The sequence below is a fragment of the Phyllobates terribilis genome, unplaced genomic scaffold (assembly GCF_046119375.1).
Source record: "Phyllobates terribilis strain yellow unplaced genomic scaffold, ASM4611937v1 Scaffold_1__5_contigs__length_1240528914, whole genome shotgun sequence".
Lineage (NCBI taxonomy): Eukaryota > Metazoa > Chordata > Amphibia > Anura > Dendrobatidae > Phyllobates > Phyllobates terribilis.
This window is the reverse complement of record NW_027362761.1, coordinates 373,127,693-373,143,495: the sequence shown is the minus strand read 5'-3', so window position 1 is coordinate 373,143,495 and position 15,803 is coordinate 373,127,693. Positions and strand designations below refer to the sequence as shown.

The 15,803-nt window shown below is 44.2% G+C and overlaps 1 protein-coding gene across 1 annotated transcript in view; it reads right to left on the bottom strand.

Annotated features, from left to right (window-relative positions):
- Positions 1 to 15,803, bottom strand: part of FBXW8 (F-box and WD repeat domain containing 8) — a 182,165-nt gene that overhangs the window by 133,442 nt on the left and 32,920 nt on the right. The window contains exon 3 of the mRNA XM_073676367.1: positions 4,158 to 4,322. Coding sequence (XP_073532468.1) covers positions 4,158 to 4,322 — 165 coding nt within the window. The remainder of the gene's footprint in view (positions 1 to 4,157; positions 4,323 to 15,803) is intronic.

Sequence of the window (15,803 nt, the reverse complement as noted above, 5' to 3'; positions counted from 1 at the left end):
GACTGTCTAGGCCACTCCAGGACCTTGAAATGTTTCTTATGGAGTCACTCCTTAGTTGCCCTGGCTGTGTGTTTCGGGTCATTGTCATGCTGGAGGACCCAGCCACGACCCATCTTCAATGCTCTTACTGAGGGAAGGAGGTTGTTGGCCAAAATCTCACGATACATGACCCCATCCATCCTCCCTTCAAAACAATGCAGTCACCCTGTCCCCTTTGCAGAAAAGTACCCCTAAAGTGTAATGTTAACATAATGAAAATAATTTTCCCCACCACGATTCACGGTTGGGACGGTGTTCTTGAGTATGTACTTATCATCCTTCTTCCTCCAAACATAGCGAGTGAAGTTGATACCAAAAGGTTCTATTTTGGTCTCATCTGACCACATGACCTTCTCCCATGCCTATTCTGTATCATCAAGATGGTCACTGGAGAACTTCAAACGGGCCTAGACATGTGCTGCCGTGAGCAGGGGGAATCTTGTGTGCCTGGCAGGATTTTAATCCATGATGGCGCAGTGTGTTACTAATGGTAATGTTGGATACTGTGGTCCCACCTCCCTTCAGGTCATTGACCAGGTCCTCCCATGTAGTTCTGGGCTGATTCCTGACCTTTCTCAGAATTATCCTCATTCCACGAGGTGAGATCTTGCATAGAGCTCTAGACCGAGGAAAATTGACAGTCATGTTGTGTTTCTTCCATTTTCTAATGATTGAGCCAACAGTTGTTGCCTTCTCAACAAGCTGCTTGCCTATTGTTTTGTAGTCCATCTCATCCTTGTGCAGGTCTACAATTTTGACTCTGGTGTCCTTAGCCAGCCCTTTAGTCTTGGCCATGGTGGAGAGGGTGGAGTGTGATTGATTCAGTGTGTGGACAGGTGTCTTTTATATACAGTACTGACCAAAAGTTTGGACACACATTCTCATTTAAAGATTTTTCTGTATTTTCATGACTATGAAAATTGTACATTCACACTGAAGGCATCAAAACTATGAATTAACACATGTGGAATTATATACTTAACAAAAAAGTGTGAAACAACTGAACATATATCTTATATTCTAGGTTCTTCAAAGTAGCCACCTTTTGCTTTGATGACTGCTTTACACACTCTTAGCATTCTCTTGATGAGCTACAAGAGGTAGTCACTGGAAATGGTCTTCCAACAATCTTGAAGGAGTTCCCAGAGATGCTTAGCACTTGTTGGCCCTTTTGACTTCACTCTGCGGTCCAGCTCACCCCAAACCATCTCGATTGGATTCAGGTCTGGTGACTGTGGAGGCCAGGTAATCTGGCGTAGCACCCCATCACTCTCCTTCTTGGTCAAATAGCCCTTACACAGCCTGGAGGTGTGTTTGGGGTCATTGTCCTGGTGAAAAATAAATGATGGTCCAACTAAACGCAAACCGGATGGAATAGCATGCCCCTGCAAGATGCTGTGGTAGCCATGCTGGTTCAGTATGCCTTCAATTTTGAATAAATCTCCAACAGTGTCACCAGCAAAGCACCCCCACACCATCACACCTCCTCCTCCATGTTTCACGGTGGGAACCAGGCATGTAGAGTCCATCTGTTCACCTTTTCTGCATCGAACAAAGACACAGTGGTTGGAACCAAAGATCTCAAATTTGGACTCATCAGACCAAAGCACAGATTTCCACTGGTCTAATGTCCATTTCTTGTGTTCTTTAGCCCAAACAAGTCTCTTCTGCTTGTTGCCTGTCCTTAGCAGTGGTTTCCTAGCAGCTATTTTACCATGAAGGCCTTCTGCACAAAGTCTCCTCTTAACAGTTGTTGAAGACATGTGTCTGCTGCTAGAACGCTGTGCGGCAATGACCTGGTCTCTAATCTGAGCTGCTGTTAACCTGCGATTTCTGAGGCTGGTGACTCGGATAAACTTATCCTCAGAAGCAGAGGTGACTCTTGGTCTTCCTTTCCTGGGGCGGTCCCCATGTGAGCCAGTTTCTTTGTAGCGCTTGATGGTTTTTGCAACTGCACTTGGGGACACTTTCAAAGTTTTCCCAATTTTTCGCACTGACTGACCTTCATTTCTTAAAGTAATGATGGCCACTCGTTTTTCTTTACTTAGCTGCTTTTTTCTTGCCATAATACAAATTCTAACAGTCTATTCAGTAGGAATATCAGCTGTGTTTCCACCAGACTTCTGCACAACACAACTGATGGTCCCAACCCCATTTATAAGGCAAGAAATCCCACTTATTAAACCTGACAGGGCACACCTGTGAAGTGAAAACCATTTCCGGTGACTACCTCTTGAAGCTCATCAAGAGAATGCCAAAAGTGTGCAAATCAGTCATCAAAGCAAAAGGTGGCTACTTTGAAGAACCTAGAATATAAGACATATTTTCAGTTGTTTCACACTTTTTTGTTAAGTATATAATTTCACATGTGTTAATTCATAGTTTTGATGCCTTCAGTGTGAATGTACAATTTTCAGTCATGAAAATACAGAAAAATCTTTAAATGAGAAGGTGTGTCCAAACTTTTGGTCTGTACTGTAGGTAACGAGTTCAAATAGGTGCAATTAATACAGGTAATGAGTGCAGAGTAGGAGGGCTTCTTAAAGAAAAACTAACAGGTCTGTGAGAGCCATAATTCTTGCTGGTTCGTAGGTGATCAAATACTTATTTTATGCAATAAAATGCAATTTAATTATTTAAAAATCATACAATGTGATTTTCTGGATTTTTTTTAAATATTCTGTCTCTCACAGGTGAAGTGTACCAACAATAAAAATTACAGACCTCTCCATTCTTTGTAGGAGGGAAAACTTGCAAAATCGGCAGTGTATCAAATACTTATTTTCACCACTGTAACAATAAACTGGATTTGTTAAATGAATGATAAGATGCTGCCATTGCCTGTTGTGAGGCAGTGACCGGGATCGTATACGAGGGACGTTATACATCCCCCAGAATGTGTACAGAGACCTATTAAATCCATTGGAGTGCATTGCAGTCACAGACACACCTGCGGCTGCAATGCAGGAAAGAAGGTGAGCAATGACCTGGTTAGACTACCTGGCTAAGGCAGATTAAGTAAAACCTGGCAAGGCCTTCATTTCTTGGAGGAGGTCACAGGAGGCAGTGGGGCGGCCTCCTCCCTCCAACCCGGGTTTTCCAGCGGCTCTTGCCACAGGTCCTTTAAAATCCCTGCACTAAGGATTAGTGGTGTTCTCTGTTGGAACCTGCTAGGAGCACAGCAGGTTAGCTCAGCAGGATTGAGGGTGGCTGAACCCACGCCTGGGAAGCCTCTGCACCTGTCAGCCTCTGAGCGGCCCGGTGCGGCCGTTGCCCACGGCAACCATTGTTATGGACTTACCCGTGAGTTGCTGAATAAAAGCTGTTTATGTTGGACTTGTTTGGGTCACTGCCTCAGTTACTGCATGGTGTGAACACAGCCGCCCTACACTGTACATAGTGAGTCAAGTGTATTATGCCAAGCCCTGCTCATATAGGATGGTGGGGGTCCCACCAGGAAATTCACCGGTTCCTCTATGGGCCATTCCGAGCCCATCATCACAGTAAGTATTCTCAATGAAGCAACTGATATATTGATGACATATAAACTCCCCATAAACAATCATTTAGCCGACATCTATCACTCCTAAGCCTCCCATACACAGGAATGTTCAGCTCTGATGAATGTTCCCATGTTCTCAATGAGAGCCACTGCCAGATGTCCATGGTACTTCTTTCTCCCAACATCATCTGTGGGGTAAGAGCCATACACATTAGACTGTCTGCCGATCCCACCGATAACCTTATTGAGTATATAGCAGGTTCACCATAGATTGATCTATTACATTCAAGCCTGCATAGATCCTTTCATTATATCTGACAGCAAAAGATTGCAAATTCACACAGGGGTCTGAAAAAGCTACATATTTAATGGCAATTATGCCTTTCTTACCAATTTCGAAGCATTCATTTACACCCATACTCACTTTCCATGAATTTGGAAATATTTCCTTTAAGTGTTAAAACAATCTCTATGAAGTGAATGAAAACATAGCTAACAACAAAGTAGTTATTTACTCCGGTGATATAAGCAGGGTTAGCAATTCAGCTCAGCACGAGATTTGTTTTGAGCGTGTAATGTTGTTACAGAATGGTGCACACAGAGAGGGGCGAGGTACCTTCCAGTTCGTCCTCAGCATGCTCTCCCGAGTGCGTCTTTCTTTCAGAGCTCCCTTCCAAGACGAGCAGGCTGTAACCTGTCTGTCAGTCAGGTGTCCTTCCCGTTGGCACACACGGTACCACAACATCTCGTCTTCAGCAAGAACCCTCCAAGCTTTGCTTACCTATAGAGAATGAAAAGGATGAGGCAAGGAAAAAATACTTGGCTTATTTTGATCAAATAGCAATCATGAATAATTCAAGTTTTAGAACTGATCTTGTTCCAAAGAGTGTTCAACCTTCTTTCTAATCCATGAGACATAAAGAGATTAAATTATTTAGCAGCGCACAATCTGTAGATAATAGATGTCAGATTTGGCCTTCAGACTCTGGTGACTTATAACAGTTGCCATCAGAAAGGCATCCCTACCTAAACCCTTAATCAATTCAATGAAGATACTAAAAGACTGCCAATGTGTATCAAATACTGTAAGAACATGTTTTACCTGTACAGTCAAATTAGCGCTTTGTGACTTTTTCCTGAATGCTTCTTAGGCTAGGTTCACTTGGTTCTTATGAGGGACCAGGGAAGCCAGGTTTATTGCTCTGATAGGCATGCATCCTTAAGTGGCTCTATATCTACATCTGTCAGAGGCTGTAGGCTAAAAAAAGGCTACCTCAGACAGACTTGGCTCTAGCCACTCCATCTGGCAGATGCCAGAGTTCTCTGGTCTTCGCCCTTTCACCCCAGTACACAGATCAGCTCTTACAACGGGGTCTACCAGATTAGTTCCACAGAGGCCGGACAAGCAAACCATAGGTGAGTCTAGCTAGTCAGGAAACAGGAGTGACAGGACAATACAGAAACAAAAATCAAAAGCCGAAGTCAGATGCCAGGCAATAATTCAAAGTGCAGTCAAAGAACCCATGGTCGCAACAGGGGGAATAACAGAAAAAAATCAAGGTCAAGGTACAAGTCAATCACAGGAATCCACACACTGGCAAACCCCAAAGTGCAGGGAACGTCCAGGCACAACATCTGGCATCTAAAGTGGAAAGATGTGAATACATATGGAGTGTGGTACCATCCCATAGACAACAGCAGGGAGATGATTACACCTGCTAGCCTGCAGGACAGCAGCACACCCATTAACCACAGGTTCCATCTAGACTAATTCCTTGCTGGACAGCGAATCCATTACTAGCTACCACACCTTCTTTAGCACCAGGTGTCCAAAGCCGAATTAGCTAGAGCAGATCCAGGTGAAGATGTGATAGGTTCTCCAGAATGAATAACACACACACACACACACACACACACACACACACACACACACACACACACACACACACACACACAGAGTTCAGACCAAAAGTTTGGACACACCTTCTCATTTAAAGATTTTGCTGTATTTTCATGACTATGAAAATTGTACATTCACACTGAAGGCATCAAAACTATGAATTAACACATGTGGAATTATATACTTAACAAAAAAGTGTGAAACAACTGAAAATATGTCTTATATTCTAGGTTCTTCAAAGTAGCCACCTTTTGCTTTGATGACTGATTTGCACACTTTTGGCATTCTCTTGATGAGCTTCAAGAGGTAGTCACCGGAAATGGTTTTCACTTCACAGGTGTGCCCTGTCAGGTTTAATAAGTGGGATTTCTTGCCTTATAAATGGGGTTGGGACCATCAGTTGTGCTGTGCAGAAGTCAGGTGGATACACAGCTGATAGTCTTAGTGAATAGACTGTTAGAATTTGTATTATGGCAAGAAAAAAGCAGCTAAGGAAAGAAAAACGAGTGGCCATCATTACTTTAAGAAATGAAGGTCAGTAAGCCCGAAAAATTGGGAAAACTTTGAAAGTGTCCCTAAGTGCAGTTGCAAAAACCATCAAGCGCTACAAAGAAACTGGCTCACATGAGGACCGCCCCAGAAAAGGAAGACCAAGAGTCACCTCTGCTTCTGAGAATAAGTTTATCCGAGTCACCAGCCTCAGAAATCGCAGGTTAACAGCAGCTCAGATTAGAGACCAGGTTAATGCCACACACAGTTCTAGCAGCAGACACATCTCTACAACAACTGTTAAGAGGAGACTTTGTGCAGCAGGCCTTCATGGTAAAATAGCTGCTAGTAAACCACTGCTAAGGACAGGCAACAAGCAGAAGAGACTTGTTTGGGCTAAAGAACACAAGAAATGGACGTTAGACCAGTGGAAATCTGTGCTTTGGTCTGATGAGTCCAAATTTGAGATCTTTGGTTCCAACCACCGTGTCTTTGTGCGACGCAGAAAAGGTGAACGGATGGACTCTACATGCCTAGTTCCCACCGTGAAGCATGGAGGAGGAGGTGTGATGGTGTGGGGGTGCTTTGCTGGTGACACTGTTGGGGATTTATTCAAAATTGAAGGCATACTGAACCAGCATGGCTACCACAGCATCTTGCAGCAGCATGCTATTCCATCCGGTTGGTGTTTAGCTGGACCATCATTTATTTTTCAACAGGAAAATGACCCCAAACACACCTCCAGGCTGTGTAAGGGCTATTTGACCAAGAAGGAGAGTGATGGGGTGCTACGCCAGATGACCTGGCCTCCACAGTCACCAGACCTGAACCCAATCGAGATGGTTTGGGGTGAGCTGGACCGCAGAGTGAAGGCAAAAGGGCCAACAAGTGCTAAGCATCTCTGGGAACTCCTTCAAGATTGTTGGAAGACCATTTCCGGTGACTACCTCTTGAAGCTCATCAAGAGAATGCCAAGAGTGTGCAAAGCAGTCATCAAAGCAAAAGGTGGCCACTTTGAAGAACCTAGAATATAAGACATATTTTCAGTTGTTTGACACTTTTTTGTTAAGTATATAATTCCACATGTGTTAATTCATAGTTTTGATGCCTTCAGTGTGAATGTACAATTTTCATAGTCAAGAAAATACAGAAAAATCTTTAAATGAGAAGGTGTGTCCAAACTTTTGGTCTGTACTGTACACATTTATTTATTTAATTCTATGTAAGAAATGTGACAAAAAATAAATTCTTAAGCACCTTTAATTAGCAAATCCTGACAGCTTTGTCTAGGGAGGTAATCTGAAACATGTAATTTCCTTAAAAAGTAAATGTTTATTGAATATGTATAAAACTACACCAAATAGAAACCGTGCAAAGTGATCGACATATAGGGATAAAAAAAACTCAAAAGAGTTTGTAGTACAAGCAGGGCTGTGTAGTCGATGCCCATTTTGGTGGAGTTGGAGTCGGTATAAAATGTCCGACTCCAGCTCCTAAAATATATAGTAAATTGGGTACAGTAGTTCAATGCAATTTGTGGGGAATATTTTATATAAGAATTTGGGAAAGTTATGAAATGTCCTATAAATGTCTGTCCTATTCCTGATCTAAGGGTCTAGACTTTTAGCTGAGATAAATCTGGGCTACAGTAAATTTATCACTTAAACATGAGCCGTGTATGAGGGAGTCGGTGTCATGGAAATTGAAGAGTCAGTCGGAGGTTTGGCTTACTGACTCCACAGCCCTGAATACAAGCCTACAACCGGCAGTAACCATCGCTCCACCATACCACTGCACGACCAGCTCTGCCCTCACCTACTGTATCCTCACCCATCCCTTGTAGATTGTGAGCCCCTCGCGGGCAGGGTCCTCTCTCCTCCTGTACCAGTCGCTGACTTGTTTTTGTTCAAAATATTGTACTTGCTGTTTGCCATGTATACCCCCTTTTTCACATGTAAAGCACCATGGAATTAATGGCGCTATAATAATAAATAATAATAATAATATTGACCTGTGATATTGTGGTCCAAAAAAACAATAAGGACATATTCAAGAAGTTTATTAACCTTTAGGGGCTTCACTGGAATTAAAGCAATGTGGAAAGAAAAAATGAACATTTTACTTGTTCCCACCAAAATATTGCTTTAGCCCCAAATTTAGCATTTTCAAAAGGGTAACAGGAGAAAATGGTTATGCAATTTGTCTTGCGTACACAGATATCCCATATGTGCTGGAAAACTACTGTTTGGGTGCTCAAATATGTAGGCATGTAAACTAGACCCTTCAAGGAATTTATCCAGAGGTGTGGTGAGCACCTTGAAACTTTTGAGGAGCCCCTGTGATGCCAAAACAGCAGAAACCCCCACAAGTGAATTCTGAAACTACACTTCTTGAGGAATTGACCTAGTGAGCAATTTTAACTCTCAAGCGATTGACAGAATTGTATAACATTGGAAAATTACGATTTTTTTCCACTAAAATGTTGCTTTGGCCCAAAGTTTTAAATTTTCAAAAGGGATAATAGGAGAAAATGGACCCTACAATTGGTTATGCAATTTCTACTGAGTGCGCTAATACCCTATTATGTGGTCGAAAAACTATTGAGGCACAGAGGAAAGCTCAGAATGGAAGAAGTGCCATATCGTTGTGCACATTTTGCTGGAATGGTTTGAGGTTGCCATGTCACACTGGCAGAGCCCTGAGGTGCCAGAACAGCACAACCCCCCATAAGTGGCCTAATTTTACAAACTAGAGAAATAAAGATGGTTTGCGCTGGGCAAACAGGTACCTGATCCTTTATTGTTATCTATTAGCCCAGCGCAAACAATCTTTATTTCTCAAGTACAATCATCTTGACAACCTGTGGTAGTTGTCTTAGTTTGCAGCAGGCCTATTAGATACACCTACCAGCATCACTTCCTTTAATCAATATCCTAATTTTACAAACTACACTGCTCAGTGAATTCATCTAAGGCCACGGCCCCACTATCAGTATTAGGTCAGTATTCATTCAGTATTTTTTCTCAGGAGTGGAAGCCAAAACCAGGTGAGGAGCAATCAGAGAAAAGGTATAATAGAAACAAGTCACCAATTCTGCATTTATCACCCACTCCTGGTTTTGGCTCCCACTCCTGAGAAAAATACTGACGGAATACAGATACATATCTGGCTGTACAGTACTGCTTAGTCACACGGCGAGACTCAGGAGGGAAGGAGCTATTTGACTCTCGGTGGACAAGTTTATGTAGAATAGTTTGCAGACTCCACATACAGAGCCGCTAAATGCCAGAAAAGCAGAATTCTCCCCGCAAGTGACCCCATTTTGGAAATTACACCCCTCTGGGAATTTATCTACAGGTGTAGTGACGATTTTGACTCAATGGGTATTTGCCAAAAACAAGCAGCAGTGGATGTTTCCAAGTGAAAATTGAAAATCTGCCAGTGTAGTGCATGTACATTGCAGTGCCCAGTACATTATGTCCAGCTTGTGCTCCTGGAGACATACACCCCGTTAATTAAGCGGGCTCTCATCGTTACTGAAATGCCAATCATGTGGACGCTAAATGTGGTTTAGGCACACTGGGGCTCAGAAGGGAAAGGGGCATTTTGGGAGTGCAGAATTCCCTGGATTTGTTTTGGGGGAAGCCATAGCGATTCTCCAGAGCATTTGTGCTACCAGTAATGTGGAAGCCCCCTATATATACATTGACAGATGATGGACCAGAGTGGGGGATTTTTTGTGTGGATTGAGTTGAAGCTTTTATTGGGAACATTTTACATCACATTTTAGATCACATTTATCCTGGCTCTACGCTGAGCACTTACATTGGATTTTGCACCTAAATCACCGAATGAGATGATTCAGATGAAACCATTCACTATTATGAGGCAGTAGAGTTACTCTGGAATTCATCTGGCCTCTGTTCAGCGGTATCCTTCTTTTCAGAGGTGCACAAAACTGTGTCCAACCGCGCTTTTAGGCACACTTAAAAAGACGGACACTGCTGGATCATAGGCCAGACAACATCCAAAATTACTCCATTAACTCATTATAAGGAATCTTCCGCCAGAAGCTCCGTCTGAATCAGAGTTTTTACACAGAAACCCCTGCTCAGTGGTGTCCTTTTCAGAAATACAGATAACTGTGGTTAACCAAACTTTTATGCACGCTTAAAAAACTAGCTCTGCCAGACCATAGGCCAAACAGAGTCCAAAGTGTCTTGTCTCTATCGGCCTCATTAGGGAATCGTCCATCGGGAGTTACATCAATCACGTATTTAGCCACACGGCAAGACTCGAAAAGGGGCGGAAATCCCGATGTAAGAATTCAGTGTACAGCGCAGGATAAGTGTGAGCCGAGCCTTACTGCAATCTTTGGGAGGCAGAATGAACAAATCAACAGCACGTAAAGAATTGGTTTTATTTATTTTTAACGTCATTCCTCGTTCAGTATAAGAGAATATACAACTGTTATATTTGGGTCGGTGTGATTACAGCGATACTAGATTTATATCATTTTTATGTTTAGCTGCTGTCACACTGTAAATTTCGCTGTTTTTTGCAAAATAAAGTTTTTGCCTTATTTTGAGAGCTATAATTTTTCTATATTTCTGCCGACATGGTCATGTAAGAGCTTGTTTTTTTGCGGAACGAGTTGACGGTTTTATTGGCACCATTTTCGAACATATAACATTTTTTATTCCGATTTTTGAGAAGCAGCATGAACAAAAATCAGCAATTAACTTTTTTATGTTATTCACCATATGGTAAAATTAATAAGACAACTTTATTCTTCAGGTCAGTAAGATTATAGCAATACCACATTTATATATTTTTTATGTTTGCTGCTTTTACACAACAAAAACTAATTTAAAATAAAAAAAAAAATTGTTCTTGCATTGCTATATTCTGAGAGCTATAGCTTTTTTATTTCTCCGTTGGTGGAGCTGTATGGCGGCTTATTTTTTGCGGGACAAGATGACGTTTTCAGCTATACAATTTTTATTTCCATTCAACTTCTTGATCACGTTTTATTCCACTTTTTGTTGGGTGGTATGATGAAAACCCCACGTTTTTTAATTATTTTTTTACAGTGTTCACTGAAGGGGTTAACTAGTCACTCAACTATGCATTAAAACATAGGAACCGGGGTGTGGAAAACTGGCAGGAGATGCTCTGGACAGTTGAGTCAAAATATGAAAAATGTGGTTGTTACAGAAGGGAGTTTGTTCACCGAAGGGCTGGAGAGCAGTATAATAATGAGTGTCTGTGGCAATAGTGATGCATAAGCACGGTGGAGGGTCCTGTAAGTTTGGGGCTGCACGTCAGCAAATGGAGTTGGGAATTGGGTCAGAATTATTGGTTTCCTCAATGCTGAGATATACAGGCAGATACTTATCTATCATGCAATATCATCGGGGAGGTGTCCGATTGGTTCCATATTTATTCTTCAGCGGAACAACAACCCCAAACGTAAGAATTATCATCAGCATAAAGAAGAAGGAGTCCTGGAAGTGATGATATGGTCCCACACAGTGGAGTAACTAGAGTCTCATGGGCCCCCATCTGCATGTTGGTCAGATGTATGGGCCTTTGTAGCGTTATGGATCCTATAAAGACATACATGTTCTCTCTCCATGTAGTAATGTCCCCCATCATCGCTCCTTCTTGTAATCTCCCCCATACTATAACATTTTCCCCCCATCATGGGCAACTCTTTGGTATAATGTCCCTATTCTGCTAAAATGTCCCCATTTTGATATAATATCACCCATGCTGGTGTAATGCCCCCAATTCTGGTATAATGTCCCCAGTTCTGATATAATGTCCATCATCCTGGTATAATATCATCATTCTGATACAGTGTCACCCATCCAGCTTGGGGACTAATGCAGGGGCCATTATACAGCTTGGGGACTAATGCAGGGGCCATTATACAGCTTGGGGACTAATGCAGGGGCCATTATTGTTACGCACACGCCCGGGCAGACTGGCGTGAGAGTGATTAGTGATCCCACTGTACCATTAACCGAGGAGTGACTGGAGGGGCGTAACCAAGTATCAACCCGATCCGACCAAGGTCACACGGCGGCTCAGTCGACTCCGTGAACCAGGGAGGAACCGAGCAGAGGGACCAGGTGCTACTCCAGGTCAGACCCCGGTCACAGCTGTTGACCCACACCGGGGAATGCAGGAACAGGCAGGTTAAACTGGTGGGTACTGGCAGGCACGGCTGGTATGCAGATAGGTGGATATTGACAGGCACAGCTGGAATGCAGACAGGTGGGCACTGGCAGGCAAGGCTGGCATGCAGACAGGTGGGCACAGGGAGGCATGGCTGACATGCAGACAGGCGGGTACTGGCAAGTAGAAACGTAGGCAGGATAGGGACCAGTACAGACTGGGATATAGGAACAGAGCCGCAGGTGCGATAGACAAGCAGAGCGGAGCAAAACCCGCAGATGCGGTCAACAAGCAAAGCAGAGCAAAACCCCCAGATGTGGTGAACAAGCAAAGCAGAGCAAAACCCGCAGATGCGGTGAACAAGCAAAGCAGAGCAAAACAACAAATGCGGTGAACAAGCAAAGCAGAGCAGAGCAAAACCCGCAGATGCGGTGAACAAGCAAAGCAGAGCAAAACCCCCAGATGTGGTGAACAAGCAAAGCAGAGCAAAACCGCAGATGCGGTAAACAAGCAAAGCAGAGCAAAACCCGCAGATGCGGTGAACTAGCAAAGCAGAGCAAAACCCACGGATGCGGTGAACAAGCAAAGCAAAACCGCAGATGCGGTAAACAAGCAAAGCAGAGCAAAACCCGCAGATGCGGTGAACATGCAAAGCTCAGCAAAATCGCAGATGCGGTGAACAAGCAAAGCAGAGCAAAACCCACAGATGCGGTGAACAAGCAAAACAGAGCAAAACCCGCAGATGCGGTGAGCAAGCAAAGCAAAGCAAAACCCGCAGATGAGGTAGACAGGACAGGGCTCTGTTCACATGGAACAGACTGGAAAACACAAGAAGATAGCTGGAACACAGGAGTTAGATACAGAGGGAGGGAAACAGAATAAGCAGAACCAGATACACACAAGGTACTTACAATGAAGTAGCGAGCGGACACAAGACTCACAAACAGAAGTACAGAGACAACGAGTTGGAGTTAGGTGCAGGTTCAGATACTGCAGGAAAGAGGGAAGATACAGACAGAGACAAACAAGTAACGGACTAGGACACTGTTCAGACAGGATCTGAACCAGGAACAAGATACAGGAACGAGCCTGGGAACTCAGCCCCCAGGGTGGCAGAAACTGACTAGAAGTCACAGGTACAGGTAGAGGCCCTGGGTACTCTGCCCCCAGGGTGTCGGACAGACTAGTGTCAGGACAGGAAGTGGCAACTCACAGTTGCACAGAACAGACTGTAAGAAAGTGTTGCTCAGGCACCTCCTACTGGGTGGAGGGGGTTTAAGTATCCAGTGACTCACAGCAATCGGCTGGGGACGCATTAGGACTGCGCACACTGTAGCTTTAAGAATCAGAAAGCAACAGCGCTGACCCCTAAGCCAGCAGACAAGAGACATACAAACAGCAGGTACTGAAGCAAAAGTGTGCAGCCTGGCCTGAAAGGTAAGTTTGCGGTCTTGGATGGTGGGAGATGGTAAGCATGCAAGCACGCCGCCAGGGATGTTACAATTATACAGATTGGTGACTAATGCAGGAGCCATTATACAGTTTGGGGACTAATGAAGGGGCCATTATACAGCTTGGGGACTAATGCAGGAGCCATTATACAGTTTGGGGACTAATGCAGGGGCCATTATACAGCTTGGGATCAATGCAGGGGTCATTATACAGCTTGGGAACTAATGCAGGGGCCATTATACAGCTTGGGGACTAATGCAGGGGCCATTATACAGCTTGAGAACTGATACGGGGGCCATTATACAGCTTGGGGACTAATACAGTTTGAGGGCTACTGTGAGATTCATTATACTGTATTTTGGGGGAGCAATGGGGTCATCATGCTATGTGTAGGGAAGCTGCGGGCCCATCACACTGTGTATAGTGGAGCCGTGGCTTCAATATATTGTGTATAGCGGAGATGTGGGCCTATCATACTGTGAATAGAGGAGCTGCACTGGAATCCTCAGGGGACATTATTACATGTTAAGTGGTCACTTAAGAAGCATAATTATTATTGGGGCACTCAAAGTACTGTGGCCATCAAATGTGCACAGGGGGCATTATTACTTTCTTGGGGCAAAATGTGGACACCGTTTTCTAGGGCACTTGCACAGGCATTAATATTTTCAAGGGGGTGTAAGGTAGCGCTATTCATCACGCTGGGGGCACTCGCTTCACCGGGACAATTAAAGCACACATGCAACGTTTTTTCGGTAATTCACAGTCCAGCAGTTTATTACATCTCATAAACCGCTCATAACATAGTCCATCTCAGTGGTTCGCCGACAGGTTACACATATAATATCCCAGTGCCTTTCCAGTGACAGATATGCCCACTTGGCTCCAGATACAGCCTTCAGCAGGGTAACAATATCAATGTCCACATCAAGCAGCGTTTTTACCTTTGCTGGGTCGTAGCTGCTTCAGTCAGCTTGGTTCTCCCACAGCTGGGGCTTTAAGGCTTCCCAGATGGGGCCTCCGGGCCACGTACCTTCCAAGGCTACTGGTATCTCAAACACAGGGGGATCCAGCCTCTGCCTTCCAGGCTTCACCAGGCCTCTCTCTCTAGGCCTCACCAGGCCACTCTTTCTCTCCCTGTTTCAAAATTACCAGGGTTTATATATCCTTTCGTGCACACAGGACCTGTGATGATGTCACAGTCACGTGATCAGTCACCTGAGGCGGAGGTAAATGGTCAGCTAGAGCACACCCCCTGGACATTCTAGCAATGCAGCAAGCCGCTGCATTACATATCCCCCCCCCCCTCTGTTCAAACTTGTGGGGTTGAACACATAACATACACAATCACAATATAACCCACAGTTCACACAGAGACCATGTACTTGACAATTGCGCTGCTCAGCCCCTGGAACATTAGTCATCGACATTATCCCATTCCTTCGGGACCTACCATCTATCATTGTCACTACCTTCGTCAAGTCACATTTCCGAGTAGTAACCTTGTCAGACCTCCCCCGCTCCCAGCAGTCAGTTATAACCTTGTCAGACCTCCCCCGCTCCCAGCAGTCAATACAGCAGTGTGACTTACTTGCCCTTGTATCTACGGTCAGGTCTGACTTCGTGCTGTCCCGTACTCTATTGGGTGGTTTGTATGGGCCTCTCAGACCTGAGTTAATGGAGGTCTCACTACCTCTAAACCCACGCCCACTATCCTCAGGACATCTTGAAAGGTCTCTAACTGCTACTGTAGCCGTCCTATTATTTGAAGGGCCCTTTCTCTGTCTGGTCTCACAATTTATAGATGGCTGCCATCTTCTGCTGCTCAGACGATGCAGTCTTTCCATTCGCAGTCTGGCGAGATTCAACTGTTCTACCTCTCGCAGGTAAGTCACTCAGTACTCCATCAGCATGCGTATATATGCAAGATTTTCTTCCTTTCCTACAGCGGAGAATGACACCATGCCGTCTTCATCTGGTATCCAGTCCTGATGATCACGTGGACTGCTAACTTTCATCACACCAGACTTCTTTACCATCATTTGCATGGCTTGGCCATTTCTCCCCTCATGCTTTCTTACAAGAGCATGAGGCACCTGGATGACTTCTTCCTGCAGACTTTGAGCTTTTCTCATAAGCTCCAGTTGTCTAATGGCTTGTTCCGTCTTCAACCGGACAAACCGCTTTGTGCGAACACATCGCCAGTGCATGTCACTTAGGATAGCTGCCCTCTTCACT